This window comes from Anolis carolinensis, chromosome 6 (genome assembly GCF_035594765.1).
Source record: "Anolis carolinensis isolate JA03-04 chromosome 6, rAnoCar3.1.pri, whole genome shotgun sequence".
In the NCBI taxonomy this organism is placed as follows: domain Eukaryota; kingdom Metazoa; phylum Chordata; class Lepidosauria; order Squamata; family Dactyloidae; genus Anolis; species Anolis carolinensis.
Genome location: NC_085846.1, coordinates 64,205,283 through 64,220,981, shown reverse-complemented (window position 1 = coordinate 64,220,981; position 15,699 = coordinate 64,205,283). Strand labels below are relative to the sequence as shown.

The window sequence follows — 15,699 nt, the reverse complement described above, 5'->3', positions numbered from 1 at the left end:
CCATCTGAAATTCATGGAGCCATCATAAATTGACAGGAGACAAACACGCAAGTCCTCCAAAGAAAACAAGTAAAAGTCTGAATGGTCAACTGGGCAGAAGACGTGGGTCATGAAATAAATATGAACGAATGGGAAGGAATGTGGAGGGCCTTAAATTTACAAAACAAAACGATTTGAAAGAAAACTTTTATAAAATGTTTCACAGGTGGCAAATCACTTGAGGAAAACATGTCAAGATGAATAAAAATAAAATAACGGATAATAAATGTTGGAAATGTAAGAGAAAAGAAGGGACTTTTTTCCACATGTAATGGACCTATCATAAAGCCCATACATATTGAACAGCTGTTAAAGAAATGATCAAAATAGTTTTACAACAAAATATACTGTTTTCGCCAGAAATAGTTTTGTCGGGACTGGTAAATGATATCATCAACAAGGATATTATTGTTTTCTTTCAAAACGCTGTAACAGCTGCTCGACTAGTTTATGCGACATTGGAAAAATTATATCTGTAAATGAATGGTTGACCAAACTACTAAATTTTGCAGAATTTGATAAACTAACTTGTCTTCTTTGAAATAAAACAATACAATGTTTTCAAAATAATTGGAAGCCTTCTGCACAATATATAGCTAGAACATTTAAAAACTGATCTATAGTAGTGTTGAGTGATTCTCGAAGTATACTCGAAGATAAGTCGAGTTTTTCAGCCCTTATTTATAAGCTGAAAAAGCCTCCCCCCGGCTTATAATCGGGTCAAGGTCAAGGCCGGCAACGGAGCCTGCAGGCTATTGCTTGCAATATGTGATCTATTTCTCTCTTCTCCTCCCTTATCAGTGTGTTTACTTTTGCAAAACCTCCCTTGCTCTTAATCAAGGGAATGTTTTGAAAAGAAAGATGCCCTTGCAAGTCAGGAAGAAGAAAAATATATATTCATTAATCTTATTAAGGCATTTTCCCCTGAAATATTTGTTAAACTCTCCTACAGATATATAGGCATTAACCCTTCGCAAGCTTTTGCAATCTCTATGTATCTTTATATGTGTATCTATCTATATACATTAATTTTATATATGAATTTCCCCTCATATATTTACAGGTCTTTGCAAATCCTTTATACATATAGATCCATGTACCTGTGTATCTGTAGCCATACATATACATTCTTTTTATATATGAATTTACCCTCATATGTTTGCAAGTCTCTGCAAATATCTATATAAAGAGAGATATCTGGATAGATATGAATATATTCTTACCTACCTATCTATAGGGCTTGGAAATATAATAATAATAATCTTATTTTTATACCCCGCCCCATCTCCCCAAAGGGACTCGGGGCGGCTTACATGGGGCCAAACCCAGGTCAAACAAGCAATACAAAACACAAATCAATCAACAATAAAACAAATCATAAAACTAATGAAGTCACATAAAATAGATATGCTTTGATAAAATTCTGGGTTGGCTCCTAAAAGGAACTGGGCCAAAGAGAGTGTCAGTAGTGTCAGATACAATCGGGGAGGGGGATAATACCAAAACTATTGTCCCAATTAAAATGCTAGGGGAGGCATAAACAAAGGAACCTATAGCCGGCTAAGGAATAAAGTGCAGTAAAAAATAGGCAACAGGTCAGTCATTTACTATGGAAGTCAGTCAGCAAAGGCCTGTTGGAAGACCCAGGTTTTCAGGCTTTTCCGAAAAGTAAGGAGGGTAGGGGCCTGCCTGATCTCCCTGGGGAGATAGTTCCAGAGCTGGGGGGGGGGCACGATGGAGAAGGCCCTCTCCCTCGTCCCCACCAACCGCGATTGCGAGGGTGGCGGGAGCGAGAGGGGGCCTCCCCCGACGAGCGTAGAGACCATGCAGGTTCATAGGGTCACGAAAGTAGGTGGGTCCCAAACCGTTTAGGGTTTTGTAGGTAATCACCTGCACCTTAAATTGGGCTCAGAAAATAAACGGCAGCCAATTGAGCTCCTTGAACAGGGGGGTTGAACGCGCCCTGTAATTCGCTCCAGTTAGAAGCCTGACTGCTGAGCACTGGACTAATTGCAGTTTCCAGGCCGTCTTCAAGGGCAGCCCACGTAGAGCGCATTGCAATAATCCAGTCTAGAGGTAACTAAGGCATGGACCACCATGGTCAGATCCGACTTCTCGAGGTACGGTCACAGCTGGCGCACAAGTTTTAATTGTGCAAAGGCCCTCCCAGCCACCGCCGACACCTGAGCATCAAGTGTCAGCGCTGAGTCCAGGAGGACCCCCAAGCTGCGGACCTGCGCCTTCAGGGGGGAAATGAACACACAAATATATATATAGACATGTCTAGATAGATATGAATATATATATATATATATATATATATATATATATATATATATATATATAGCTTGCAAATATTGTAGGGGAAATGCACACACACACACACAGGGATTTGCAAACATTTCAGGGGGAAATGCATATGTGAAATTAGTATCTATAATTATAGATCTGTATCTAGCTCTGCACTGTTTATATAAGCATTGAATGTTTGCCTGTTACTAGGTTGGAAGCTGGCCTGAGTCCCCATGGGGAGATAGGGTGGAATCCAAATGAAGTTTTTATTATTATTATTTTTATTATTGTATGACACAGCAAACAAGATAGATATACTGGATTTCGTTTCACAAAATCACAAGTCGAACACTTCCCAAGTGTCTAGGACTGTGTGATGTATTTTCGGATGATGCGCGCAGATCCCAGTAGGGTTGTTGTTGTTGTTGTTGTTGTTGTTGTTGTTGTTGTTGTTATTATTATTATTATTATTATTATTATTATTAGGTTATTATTGATACCATATTGTTTTTGTTGCCCCTACTTTTCCACTTATAGAGCTAGTTTATTGTTTTTCTTTGAAATATGGTAAATATTAAAAAACATTTAACCTACTGATGCCTTGATTAATGAAATTTTATTGGTATCTATTTTTATTTTGAAATTTACCCTTAACTGCTGCATTTCCCACCCTCGGCTTATACTCAAGTCAATAAGTTATCCCAGTTTTTTGTGATAAAATTAGGTGCCTCGGCTTATATTTGGGTCGGCTTATACTCGAGTATATACGGTATATGGTTAGAAAGAAGATCAAGATTATGATAAATATACAGTTAGGTCACTTTTGACCAGGGGTCCTCAAACTTTTAAAGCAGAGGGCCGGTCCACAATCCTTCAGACTGTTGAGGGGCCAAATTATCATTTGGGGGAAATAAAATGAACAAATTCCTATGCACACTGCACATATGTTATTTGTAGTGCAAAACAACAACAATAACAATGAAAAAACAATACAATATTTAAAAATGAAAATAATTTTAACCAACATAAACCTATCAGGATTTCAATAGGAAGTGTGGGCCTGCTTCTGGCCAATGAGATAGTCAGGTTAATTAGGATTGTTGTTGTCGTGTGTCTTCAAGTCATTTCAGACTTTGGGCGAGCTTAAGTCCAAAATTATTTATTTATTTATTTACTACATTTATTTACTACATTTATATCCCACCTTTCTCACCCCGAAGGGAACTCAGAGCAGCTGTATGTACATACAGTATATTATATTATTAGCATAGGACAATATTAGCATTATATATTACTATATTGAACTATACCACTATACTATAATATTATATGTAATATATAACATATAATTAATATTATATGGTAATATTATTAGTATTATATTGTATAAAATGATAATATTATCAATATCATATGTATATACAATATATTATATTATTAAAACGGATATAAAAATATTATATTATAAATGAGGGTGGGGGCCAGGTAAATGACCCCCGGGCCTTAGTTTGGGGACCCCTGCTTTTGACTGATACAGCCTGGGGATCACAACCAGATACAGTGAGGACATCTGCCTTTGCACTTTGCTACTCTGCTGCTGAATATGCATGCCCAATGTAGAATATATCTCACCACGTTAAACAGTCGATGTGACCCTTAATGAGACATGCCACATTATCATAGGATGTCTACACCCTACACCGCTAGAGAAATTATGCTATTTAGCAATAGCTGATATTGCACCACTTGACATCTGTCGGGAAGTAGCAGGCAATAATGAAAAGATCAAGGCAATGACATCTTCGGTCCATCCCCTGTGGGGATGTCTGCCAGCATGTCAATGCCTTAAATCAAGAAACAGCTTTTTAAGATCTACAGAGATACTCGTAGAAACACCTCAGCAAGCAAGAGTCCAAAAGTGGCAGGTTAAAACCTGGAACCTCAATCCATGGCTGATGCCAGATGAGAAACTCCCTCCTGGGCACACAGAAGAATCGGTGACTTGGAAAGCGTTGAACACACTGCACTCTGGCACCACAAGATGCAGAGCCAATCTTAAGAAATGGGGCTACAAAGTGGAGTCCATGACATGTGAGTGTGGAGAAGAGCAAACCACAGACCACCTACTCTGTAAGGAGAAGATGGGGTGATGGTGACAAGGGACAGGGAAAAGGCAGAACTACTTAATGCCTTCTTTGTCTCGGTCTTCTCACAAAAAGAAAGCCATCTTCAACCTCAGCAACATGGAATGTACGAAGGATTGGGGAAAATCCAACCCCAAATAGGGAAACAAGTTGTCCAGGAACACCTGGCTGCTCGTAACGAATTCAAGTCCCCAGGGTCAGTTCAGCTACATCCAAGAGTATTGAAGGAACTAGCAGAAGTTATTTCAGAACCACTGGCAATTATCTTCGAGATTTCTTGGAGAACGGGAGAAGTCCCAGCAGATTGGAGGAGTGCGAATGTGGTCCCTATCTTCAAGAAGGGGAAAAAGGATGACCCAAACAATTACCGTCCGGTCAGCCTCACGTCGATACCAGGCAAGATTTTGGAAAAGATCATTAAGGAAGTGGTCTGCAAACACTTAGAAACAAAGGCGGTCATTGCTAATAGTCAACACGGATTTACCAAAAACAAGTCATGCCAGACTAATCTGATCTCTTTTTTCAATAGAGTTACGAGTTGGGTTGATACAGGGAATGCTGTGGATGTAGCGTATCTGGATTTCAGTAAGGCCTTTGACAAAGTCCCCCACGACCTTCTGGCAAACAAACTAGTAAAATGTGGGCTAGACAAAACTACGGTTAGGTGGATCTGTAATTGGCTAAGCAAACAAACCCAAAGGGTGCTCACCAATGCGTCGTCTTCATCTTGGAAAGAAGTCACAAGTGGAGTGCCGCAGGGTTCTGTCCTGGGCCCGGTTCTGTTCAACATCTTTATTAACGACTTAGACGAAGGGTTAGAAGGCACAATCATCAAGTTTGCAAATGACACCAAATTGGGAGGGATAGCTAACACTCCAGAAGACAGGAGCAGAATTCAAAATGATATTGACAGACTAGAGAGATGGGCCGAAAATAACAAAATGAAGTTCAACAGGGACAAATGCAAGATACTTCACTTCGGCAGAAAAAATGGAATGCAAAGATACAGAAAGGGAGACGCCTTGCTCAACAGCAGTACACGTGAAAAAGACCTTGGAATCCTTGTGGACAACAAGTTAAACATGAGCCTACAATGTGATGCGGCTGCTAAAAAAACCAATGGAATTCTGGCCTGCATAAATAGGGGTATAGCATCTAGATCCAGGGAAGTCGTGCTCCCCCTCTATTCTGCCTTGGTCAGACCACACCTGGAATACTGTGTCCAATTCTGGGCACCTCAATTGAAGGGAGAAGCTGGAAAGCATCCAGAGGAGGGCGACTAAAATGATCTGGAGAACAAGCCCTATGAGAAGCGGCTTAAAGAACTGGGCATGTTTAGCCTGCAGAAGAGAAGGCTGAGAGGAGACATGATAGCCATGTACAAATACGTGAAGGGAAGTCATAGGGAGGAGGGAGCAAGCTTGTTTTCTGCTGCCCTGCAGACTAGGACGTGGAACAATGGCTACAAACTACAGGAAAGGAGATTCCACCTGAACATTAGGAAGAACTTCCTGACTGTGAGAGCTGTTCGGCAGTGGAACTCTCTCCTCCGGACTGTGGTGGAGGCTCCTTCTTTGGAGGCTTTTAAGCAGAGGCTGGATGGCCATCTGTCGGGGGTGCTTTGAACGCAATTTCCTGCTACTTGGCAGGGGGTTGGACTGGATGGCCCATGAGGTCTCTTCCAACTCTACGATTCTATGATTCTATGATTCTACTACAATGCAGCCTGAGCCCTCCACATGCACAAAGGGGGACCTTCTCACAGCAGCACCAGAGGCACTCCACATGGCTAGCTTCTGGTCAAAGTAAATCTAGTATAATGCCAAGTTTTTAAACTTTGTTACCTTAAATTTGCTTCTGACACAATAAATAAGAAAATAAACTTTTGAATACGTTTTGTAATATTTGCATACATATAAGCAGACATTGCTTGATAGGGCAAATTATTGTAAGATGCTATCTTGGTGTAGGGTCAGGAAGTTTTCTTTCAAATGGGACACATGTGTTTTACTGTTATTGGAAAGTATAAAATTACTACTGTTGATAGCTGGCTTTGTATATAAATAATTATGTTATAATGTGTACATTTGGAAATAATAATAATAATAACAACAACAACAACAACAACAACAACAACAACAACAACAACAACAACAACAATAAATTCATTTTAAAAGATTTTTTAATAAGAAACAAAGAAAACATCCCAACATTGGCAGAAATCACAGACATACCCCAAAGCATGTGAACCTTCCAAATGGAAGAATCTTTGGACATTATAGTTAATCTTGGTCAATAATTGTAAACAGCATTCCAGTTTTTTGTTTGTAACTTGAGACTGTCAGTACTCATTGTCACTTAAACATTTTACCTGCACCATAATAATTGGACCTCCATTCTGATAAAGGTGAGGCTTCATCTTTGGTAGGAAAATCCCCATCCAGCTTCCTACTGCTGTCAAATAATCTGCAGAATTATAAATAAGAATGTTTGTATATCTTATATCACACTGGAACTTTTCAATCTATGTGTATCATCATTCTCTTGCATTACATCTGGCATTATCCACAAATTTGACCATTTTATTGCTCTGCTCACTTCAACTTCAGATAATTTATGAATAAGATAAGCATAACCAACCTCTACTATATTCTTGGAATTCATTCTGGAAACTGAATTTAAAATATATATATAAATATAAGAAATAAAATGACAAGTTAAACATTTGCTCCCGATTTCTATTTAGGAATGGAAAGCAGAGAAATGCTTCACCTGTCATTTTATATTGTCTTCATATTTATTTATGTATTTAATTACATTCTGCCCTTTCTACAAGGGAATCAAAATGCTTGGTGTCTATAGTTATGCTCCCAACATGATAGGGCCACAGTAGAACAGTGGGTTAAATCACTAGCTGCAGGAAATCTGTTGACCGGAGGGTTGGCAGTTCAAAGCCATGAGGAGCGAGCTCCTGACTGTCAGCCCTAGCTTCTGCCAACCTAACAATTTGAAAGTATGCAATGTGAGATCAATAGGTATTGCCTTGGCAGATATGCAAAATATGCCAGCAGCATGATTGGAGATCTCTACGATAACAGGCTCCTCAGAATGGAAAAATGGGACAAGAGCACCTCCCCATGGCTGGAGTTGAGCATCGCCTCCAGACACAAAAGATGAAAAAGGGGGAAGACCTTTACCGTATCTGTGTATTGTATGTCATTGTGCAAAAGGCACTGAATGTTTGCCTTATATGTGTTTTTGTAATCCACTCTGAGTCCCTCCGGAATATAAATAAAGTGTATTATTGTTATTATTGTTATTATTGGCGCAATGGGTTAGACCAGCAGGCCTGCTGACTGAAAGGTCAGCGGTTCGAATCCAGCTCTGTCAGCTCTAGCTCCCCATGCGGGTACATGAGAAAAGTCTCCCACAGGATGGTAAAAGATCAAACATCTGGGCGTCCCCTGGGCAACGTCCTTGCAGACAGCCAATTCTCTCACACCGAAAGCAACTTGCACTTTTTAAGTCACTCCTGACATGAAAAAAAAATTATCCTCATAGCTATCCAGCCTATAGAGGGAGAGCCTAGGTGGATAGAGAGCAACTGGCAATGCAGCATCTAGCTTTGATATCTCTGAGGGAAGAATCTGCTTCAGGTTTTACTCAGAAGTCTAAGGTTCTGTTTATGCTTTTAGGAATGGGTTCAGCACTTAGGATAGCTCCTTTAAAGTGAATGCAGATTCACTACCCTAGAGAAGGCCTTCTTCAGCTTCTTCCACTTGGGACTCCTTTTGGCCTGAGAAATGTTTGTGACCTCAGGTATATAAAATGGGGAAAAAACCTAGCATTTATTGATAGCATTTGCAAGGCTAGCTAAACAGGCTGATTTTCTTTTTTATGAAGCACAGCTGAAACCTCTTCTGCAGATTCCACTGCAAACACTCCACAACAGATTCATGTAAATGACTAAAATAGCCACAAGGTGACATTTAGAAGAAAAATTGACACCCTGACACTGAGCTAAGGGGACCCCATTTGGAGTTGGGATCACAGTATAAGAAGCCCTGCTCTAGAACAGATTGACTGCCCTACTGGTATCACTGGCATTTGATTCTAGTGGCCACTGATCCAAAGTTACTTAATAGAACTTTATGGTTGGACTAGATGGCCCATGTGGTCTCTTCCAACTCTACTATTCTATGATTCTATGATTCTATGGCTTCCTCAGTCCCATCACAACATCCTTAGTCTCTATATCACACTGACTTCCTATTTTAATTCCTAATTCAAATAGTCAAATCAGGTGAACACATTTATATGGGTCAGGGAGAACTATGATGTTTATATTTATTAACAAAATTCTGACTACCTGAAAGTAGTCAAAAGCTATCAATACCACCCAGCTGACCCAATTCTATTGTTATCTTCATGTTTTACTTCTACACAATATGGTCTTAGGAACAAATACTGACTACTACATAATTCCATGTGATCTTCTTACCTGGATCAGAAGATCTAAGGACAATAGATTCTTTTTCTAATAACCAGGCAGGTAAGCCCCCCTAAAAAGGAAGCGAGAACCTATGTTAAAATACCAGTTGATTAAATATATAATCATATTTGCATAAAATGAATTCAAGTTGAACACTATTATGAAGAGAAAAATGAAAATTGAAAAATAAATTAACCACATAATGGTCAACTTAATTGCAAAATCTATATATCAAATTAGTATCCGCAGATCAAAATATACTTTCAGTGTGTCCGTTTTTTATTTTCAAATAGTTAGAAAGGATTAATCCAACTATTTCAATGTTGTGCCAGGAGTTCAAATAATGATATTTCTTGAGTCTATGTTTGTGTGTGGGCGCGCATGCATTGTGTTTATAATAAATGGATAGCAGATTGAAGCAATTTAATCTCTATCCATTTTTTTCCTTTTGATGCTTATATTTGATATGTTAGTTATATTACAAGAATGATGAATCATACTCTCTTTATCTAGGAAGAAAAATTGGTATCAGCTGTACATTTCCAATTCTTAGCAATTTCCAAGTGTATGACTGCCAAGAAAACTGAAATCAAGACTGAATTAGGAGACTTCATGACAAGTCTTTTATGGTACAATCAGCCGAGTAATGATAGACCAGCAAAATTTAAGGTGCTTCTATCTGAAGTTTACTGGTGGTTAAGACGTAATTTGTTGCCTTCCTATGTATTCGTTTTAGTTCTTTTGTCCATGAAGAAACACAGAATAGTTACCTGCCTTGACACATTTAGTGTCATATGTTATTCATATTACATATTACATATTACAAAAGCAAGTCAAACTGAACAAGTTGGAAATTATTTACCATGTCCCATTCAGCACAAATATATGGTCCTGCTCGCAGTATGACCAACAAGCCAACCTCCTGAGCAAGCTGCAGGAAATATTCAAGATCTCGGTCGCCTGTGAAATTGTACACTCCTCGCTCAGGTTCATGAAAATTCCATGGCACATAGCTGCAAAAAAACAGACAATACTGCTGCTATCCTCTTACAAAATAATAATAACCACCACCACACCCTGAAAGGCATACACTATGCATTTGACATGTGGATTTTTGTGTATATGATTGTTTACAGATTTAATTAAACATATTCTTTCTTGGCATCTTTCTAGGTCCACTAGTGTGACTCTATGGCCAACTTCCTCCAGTTATGCTAGTGGACCTACAGATTTCTAGGGAGAGAAGATCTCTAGGAATCACTAAGTTCTCCAATGTAATTTTGTGTTCAGCTTACAGCAAAGGTTGGACACAGAGCCAAGCTAGAAGACCTAGAAATTCCTAGAGAAGTGTTCCCTCAGATAAAAAACAACATTCATTTATTTGCAGTTATTCATTTGTCTTGTGTCCCTAAACACAGAGAATATGGAAGGGTGACTGTAGTCACAAAAGAACTGCAATGGCAAAATGGGTTAAATCCTTGTGCCGGCTGAACTGCTGACCTGAAGGTTGGGTCGCTGACCTGAAAGTTGCTGGTTCAAATCCGTGAGATGGGGTGAGCTTCCGTCTGTCAGCTCTAGCTTGTGGGGACATGAGAGAAGCCTCCCAGTTAAAACATCTGGGCGTCCCCTGGGCACTCTCACACCAGAAGCAACTTGCAGTATGTTCTCAAGTTGCTTCTGACATGATAAAAAAGTCACAAAAAATAGTTGCAAGTACCAATGACTGTGATTCATGTATTTTCTTTATCTGTTTGTGGATGGGAAAAGTGACTTGCTATTTTCTCTGTGTGAGGAAAATTAAGCAATATTCAGAGAATTTCTTTTTCATACAAAACACTGTTTCCCAGTGTCGATTTGGCAGATAGCTTATATAGAACATTGCACTGTTTCTTTGTGCAACTCTACATGGTACTTTTGCTTTGCGATTCATCAATTGCGTTATATTAATTTTCATTTTCATAATTGTGTATGCTGAAATTATGCCACCATACTTAACATCAAAAGAGTGAAAATGAATGCAGTGATCCAGTTGGCATTCACTGTAGCTGAAACCATTTCGAAAATATCATAGAAAAACAACTGCATGTTGAATGGTTTGGTTCTTTGAAAGAAACCTTTCTGCATTGCCCTTCAGGAGAAATCTCTTGACTTGAGATATATTGGATCTTCTTAATAAACTGACTGGTGTAAGTGCACCTTGAAGATTCACACTCCTTTTTCTTTGGATGCAACAGAATGCAACACAAGAGAACAACAACTTTAATAACATTCACAAGGAGGTGCAATAGAATGGCAAAGTTAGTGCCACTTGCGAAAACACTATCAGATTAAAATACATCTCCCTTCATCATAATTGCTCTTCTGAACTGCGATTCTGAGAGAGAATCGCAATTCCTTCCAACCATAACCACAACTGGAAGGGGAGAAACAATGTGAAACTGATAAAACTGTCTAGATATCAATGTGTAGGATCAGCCTGTGAAAATAATGTTTACATGTTTATGAAGTTTTAACTAACAAAAATGCACCAGCTTAGAGATGCAACTCTATGAACAAAATAAAAATTAACTAAAAAGTGTATTACCAGTTCTTTCACAGACACAAAATGCATTCTGGAAGAACAGATGTAGGCACACTGTGATATTTTAAGATACTTGACATGTGACACTGTAAACAAAAGCTCATTATGTCTAGAAACGCATTACATATCCTGAATGTAAGAACCCTACCTACCATGACTTATAATTATATAAGGTTACTGGAGATGGTAGGCACAATGAAGTAGAAAATCCTCCAGCACAAACAAAATTCAGTGTATTGAATATTTTGCATAACTCTATTGACTTTTTCTATGACCACTAGGGATAAAATCTATGCAGAGTGATCCAGCAAATTTAAACTTTCTTAATTTGTATAAACTACTATATATATGAATGAGGTTCTGAATTCCATTTTTATATAATCCTGGTGTGTCAAGGTTATCTTTCCATTTGGACCTTTTTTTGAAAGATGATATTATTCACCTATATTTAGATTTGGAAACATACACCTACTTCTATTCCTCCTGACTTGGCACAGACAATGTAGACAGTAGCAATAAACCCTGAGCTAAGTGAACAGATCTGTTCATTTTAAATAGCATCAGCTTCTTCTGGAATAAACAAAAAAACCTCATTTGAATAGACTCCAGTAATCTGCTGCCCTGCCCTTCTTCAAGTTCCTTGCCAATGACTACAATCAAAACTCAAAATAGTTTTTTATCTTCAGAGGCTGCCCCACCCCATGAAGCTGTGCTTTGAAAATGTTCATAGTCACCTACGTTTGAATAGCATCAAGGCCGGCCATTTTCATTTTCAGGAGGCGGTCTTTCCAATAGTACCGGGGAATACGGGAATAATGGATGCTGCCTGAGATGTAACGGAACGGTTGCCCATCCTTGAGGAAACAGTTGTGGCCATAATCAATTCCAAAAGTTCTCTGTGATGTAATCTGTAAAGATAAGGAAGTCAGAGAGAAGATTAACTTTCAAAAAATGAAAGGAGCGTATTATTGTGACAAGGGCATGGTCCTTGTTCAGAGATACCTTATGGGGGAAAGAGAGCTGTTGCTGTTTCTATTATCCACTTATAGTTCACATCCTTCCAATTACATTCGGTTCATTGTCATGGACCAACTGTCGCAACTCAGCCTTGATTTCACCTTGCTACAGCACACAAACCCCACAACAGGTTTAAGTCTTTATAGTTTATTAAAAATAGATGGAAGAAAGTTCTTCAAAAAGCAAAGTAAAGCACCAAGAGTCAGTTACAAATATAGTCTTGAAGTATATGTCCAGAGCTTACCAGGAATTAACAATATCCAAGAAGAGGATGACAAAAATCCAAGAGGCATGAATACGTGGCATCAGGGTAATCTGAAGCACAGCAAGGAATGCTGGAGCTGCTTCTCCCGTAGCAAGAAAGTTGCTTTGACAACTGCTTTTCCCCAAAGCATCCCTTTTAACAATCTCTGCAAAACATGAAAGCATTTCTCTGTCCCTGCACCTCCCCCTGTCTGTTTGCAACCCTAGCACTACGTCGAACCCTTAATCTTGGACATTCTTAAAATTTTATATAATGTGATTTTATTTTGTAATGGTACCTGTTTTATATGAACTGTTGTTTTGTAGATTGTTTTATATGAATTGTTGTTTTTACATTGTTTTTAGGCATTGAATTTTTGCCTATTTACTGTAAGCCGCTTTGAGTCTCCTCGGAGAGAAAGGCGGGGTAAAAGTGATGTAAATAAATAAATAAATAAATAAATTCCAAAAGCTCAGCCCTATCTAAAGAACCCATGCTATCAAAGTCAGCTTGCTCGTTATTTTTCTGTGGCTCATTATTCATCTGGGAATCTTCCAACCTCCCTTCTGCCATTCCCATGTCAGTATGCACCTGGCTGGCTTCCATGGGTTCAGGGTCATCCAGTCCAGCCCTATCTGTGGGAAGCTGAACTTGCATCCTCTGTTGCTCCTCTTCCCAAACAGTAGGCCTTTCAGGCTGATTCTAAGCCTGAACCTGTCTTTCCTCATCAAAGTCAATCCTAGAACCAGACTGAGTCACAACACCGACCTCCACCAGATTAGGTTTAGACTAATCTCTGCAGAGGTGTGGGACCTATTAAGATGGTCTGCCCCAGGAGACTTATGGATCCGGATGGATTCCTGATGTCTCTTGGGGAGTATCATGGCGGCAGATGATCCTGTCGAAGTCCTGGTCAACCTTTGGAATATGGAGGCAGCCAGGGCAGTGGACACAATCGCTGCTGAACATCTTCTCTCGCTTAGCAGAGCTGATTCAGTGGTGATGAAGCAAGAGAGGCGGAGACTAGAGTGCCTCTGGTGGAAGACTCGGGACAAATCCAACCAAACACAGGCTAGAGCCTCATTTAGGGCCTACTCCGCAACAATAAAGGCAGCCAAGAAGGCTTTCTCGGTTGCCCATATTGTGTCTGCAATAAATAGACAGGCTGAGTTGTTCTGAGTGGTCAGGGGACTTCTTCACCGTGGTTCGCAAGGGGAGACTCCTACTCACTCAGCGACTCAATGTGACGAGTTCACCCATCATTTTGCAGACAAAGTTGCTCAGATACGATCCGAACTTGACACCAGCCTTATGGTAGTACCAATAGATGTACCTGAAACATCTGTGTATAATGTTATTACTCTATTTTGTATGTTCATGTACCTACTGTGTTCTATATGTTATCGCACTATTGAGTACTTTGTTGTTGCACCCCTAGGCTGTGTAGGCACCACAAAACCACACTGGAGCCCCAAAATATAAGCAAGTAAGCTGTTTATTGAAGATTATATGCAAGCAATAGCAAATCAAAGTTCAAAGTCAATAAAACGGGTTTGAATCCACAAGAACAAAGTACTTGAAAATCTTGGAAGCACGAGTCTATAAAAGTCACTCAAAGAACATAGTCCAAACTGGATATCAAAGTAAGTCCGAAAAAAAGTATCAAGAATAGTCCAAACAAGATATCAAGGATTAATCCAAGGCATGAGTCAAACTGGAAACACAGTAAGCAAAACTGGAACACAGGAACAAAACTCCAAATTTAGTCCAAGGTACAGGGTCAATACTGGAACACAAGGCAAAGGTCTTGGCTGGAGCAGAAATCCAAACTGCAAAATTACTGGAACATTCAACTGGATATACAGGAATCCCCAGAAACAAGAACGAGGCTAGAAGTCGAATCAAGATACAAAGCTGCAGGAAATAATATGGAATTCACAGGAGTACGAAGCAGAGATCTTCCTCTCTTGGATAAGCAGAGTTACCACCTCTGACTCTTTCAGAGAAAGCAGCCCTTCTTAAGGGAAACTCAAGGTCTCTTCCCGTGAGCAGCCTGCTCATTATTTCATTTCAACAGCAATCGTTTACTTCTTCTGACACACTCTCTCCTCTGCTGAGTTATTGCCTTCCTTCTGTCAAGTTCATTATCCCTATCTGCCTTATCACTTCCAGAATCCAAACTAGAATGTCCATCTGGCAACAGGAGATCCAACCTTGACTCCTGTAAGGAATGCAGTTCAAGCTGCCTGCTTGAAACCATTATGTCTCTGGTCCTAGAATCCACTGGAACAAACTCTGGCTGCATCTCAGGCCCAAACCCAGAGTCCTCTGACAAGGCAGGTGCAGGGACAATCACAGACTGAACAGGCCCAACCTCAGGCTCACCTGAAAGCTCAGATGGAGGCTGGACTACAACATTTGTGAGCTGTCCCAAGTTCCTTCGGGGAGATGGAAGCAGGATACAAATAGTTGTTTTTTATTATTATTATTATTATTATTATTATTATTATTATTATTATTATTATCATTATATTCTATGATTACTACAAAATGATAACTTAAAAATCAGCCCACAAAATAAAAAGATATGTGCTCTTATCAAATATTATCATAATAATCTTTGTAGAAAATCTGAGACAGGTTGAGAATATTTTATCTAAAATTTTGCAATCCAAAATTTCGCCTTCTTGATGGCTGCCCCTAGGGTTTTCTATTGAGAAGTCTGTGTGTGATCAGGGTAAATTGCAGGCTTTAGATCAGAAAGAAGTGTCTGTGTGTGATCAGGGTGACTTGCAGGCTTTAAATCAGAGAGAAGTGCAGATAGAGGATGTTTGAGATTCCAATGTTCATTCCTTAGCAACACTGGTGAAAAGGGAAATTGGTGAAAAGT

At 39.3% G+C, this 15,699-nt stretch overlaps 1 protein-coding gene across 1 annotated transcript in view; it reads right to left on the bottom strand.

Moving 5' to 3' along the window:
* Positions 1-15,699, bottom strand: part of glb1 (galactosidase beta 1) — a 68,115-nt gene that overhangs the window by 35,917 nt on the left and 16,499 nt on the right. The window contains exons 2-5 of the mRNA XM_003225760.4: positions 12,287-12,456; positions 9,830-9,980; positions 8,977-9,037; positions 6,847-6,941 (exon numbers count right to left, since the gene is read on the bottom strand). Coding sequence (XP_003225808.2) covers positions 6,847-6,941; positions 8,977-9,037; positions 9,830-9,980; positions 12,287-12,456 — 477 coding nt within the window. The remainder of the gene's footprint in view (positions 1-6,846; positions 6,942-8,976; positions 9,038-9,829; positions 9,981-12,286; positions 12,457-15,699) is intronic.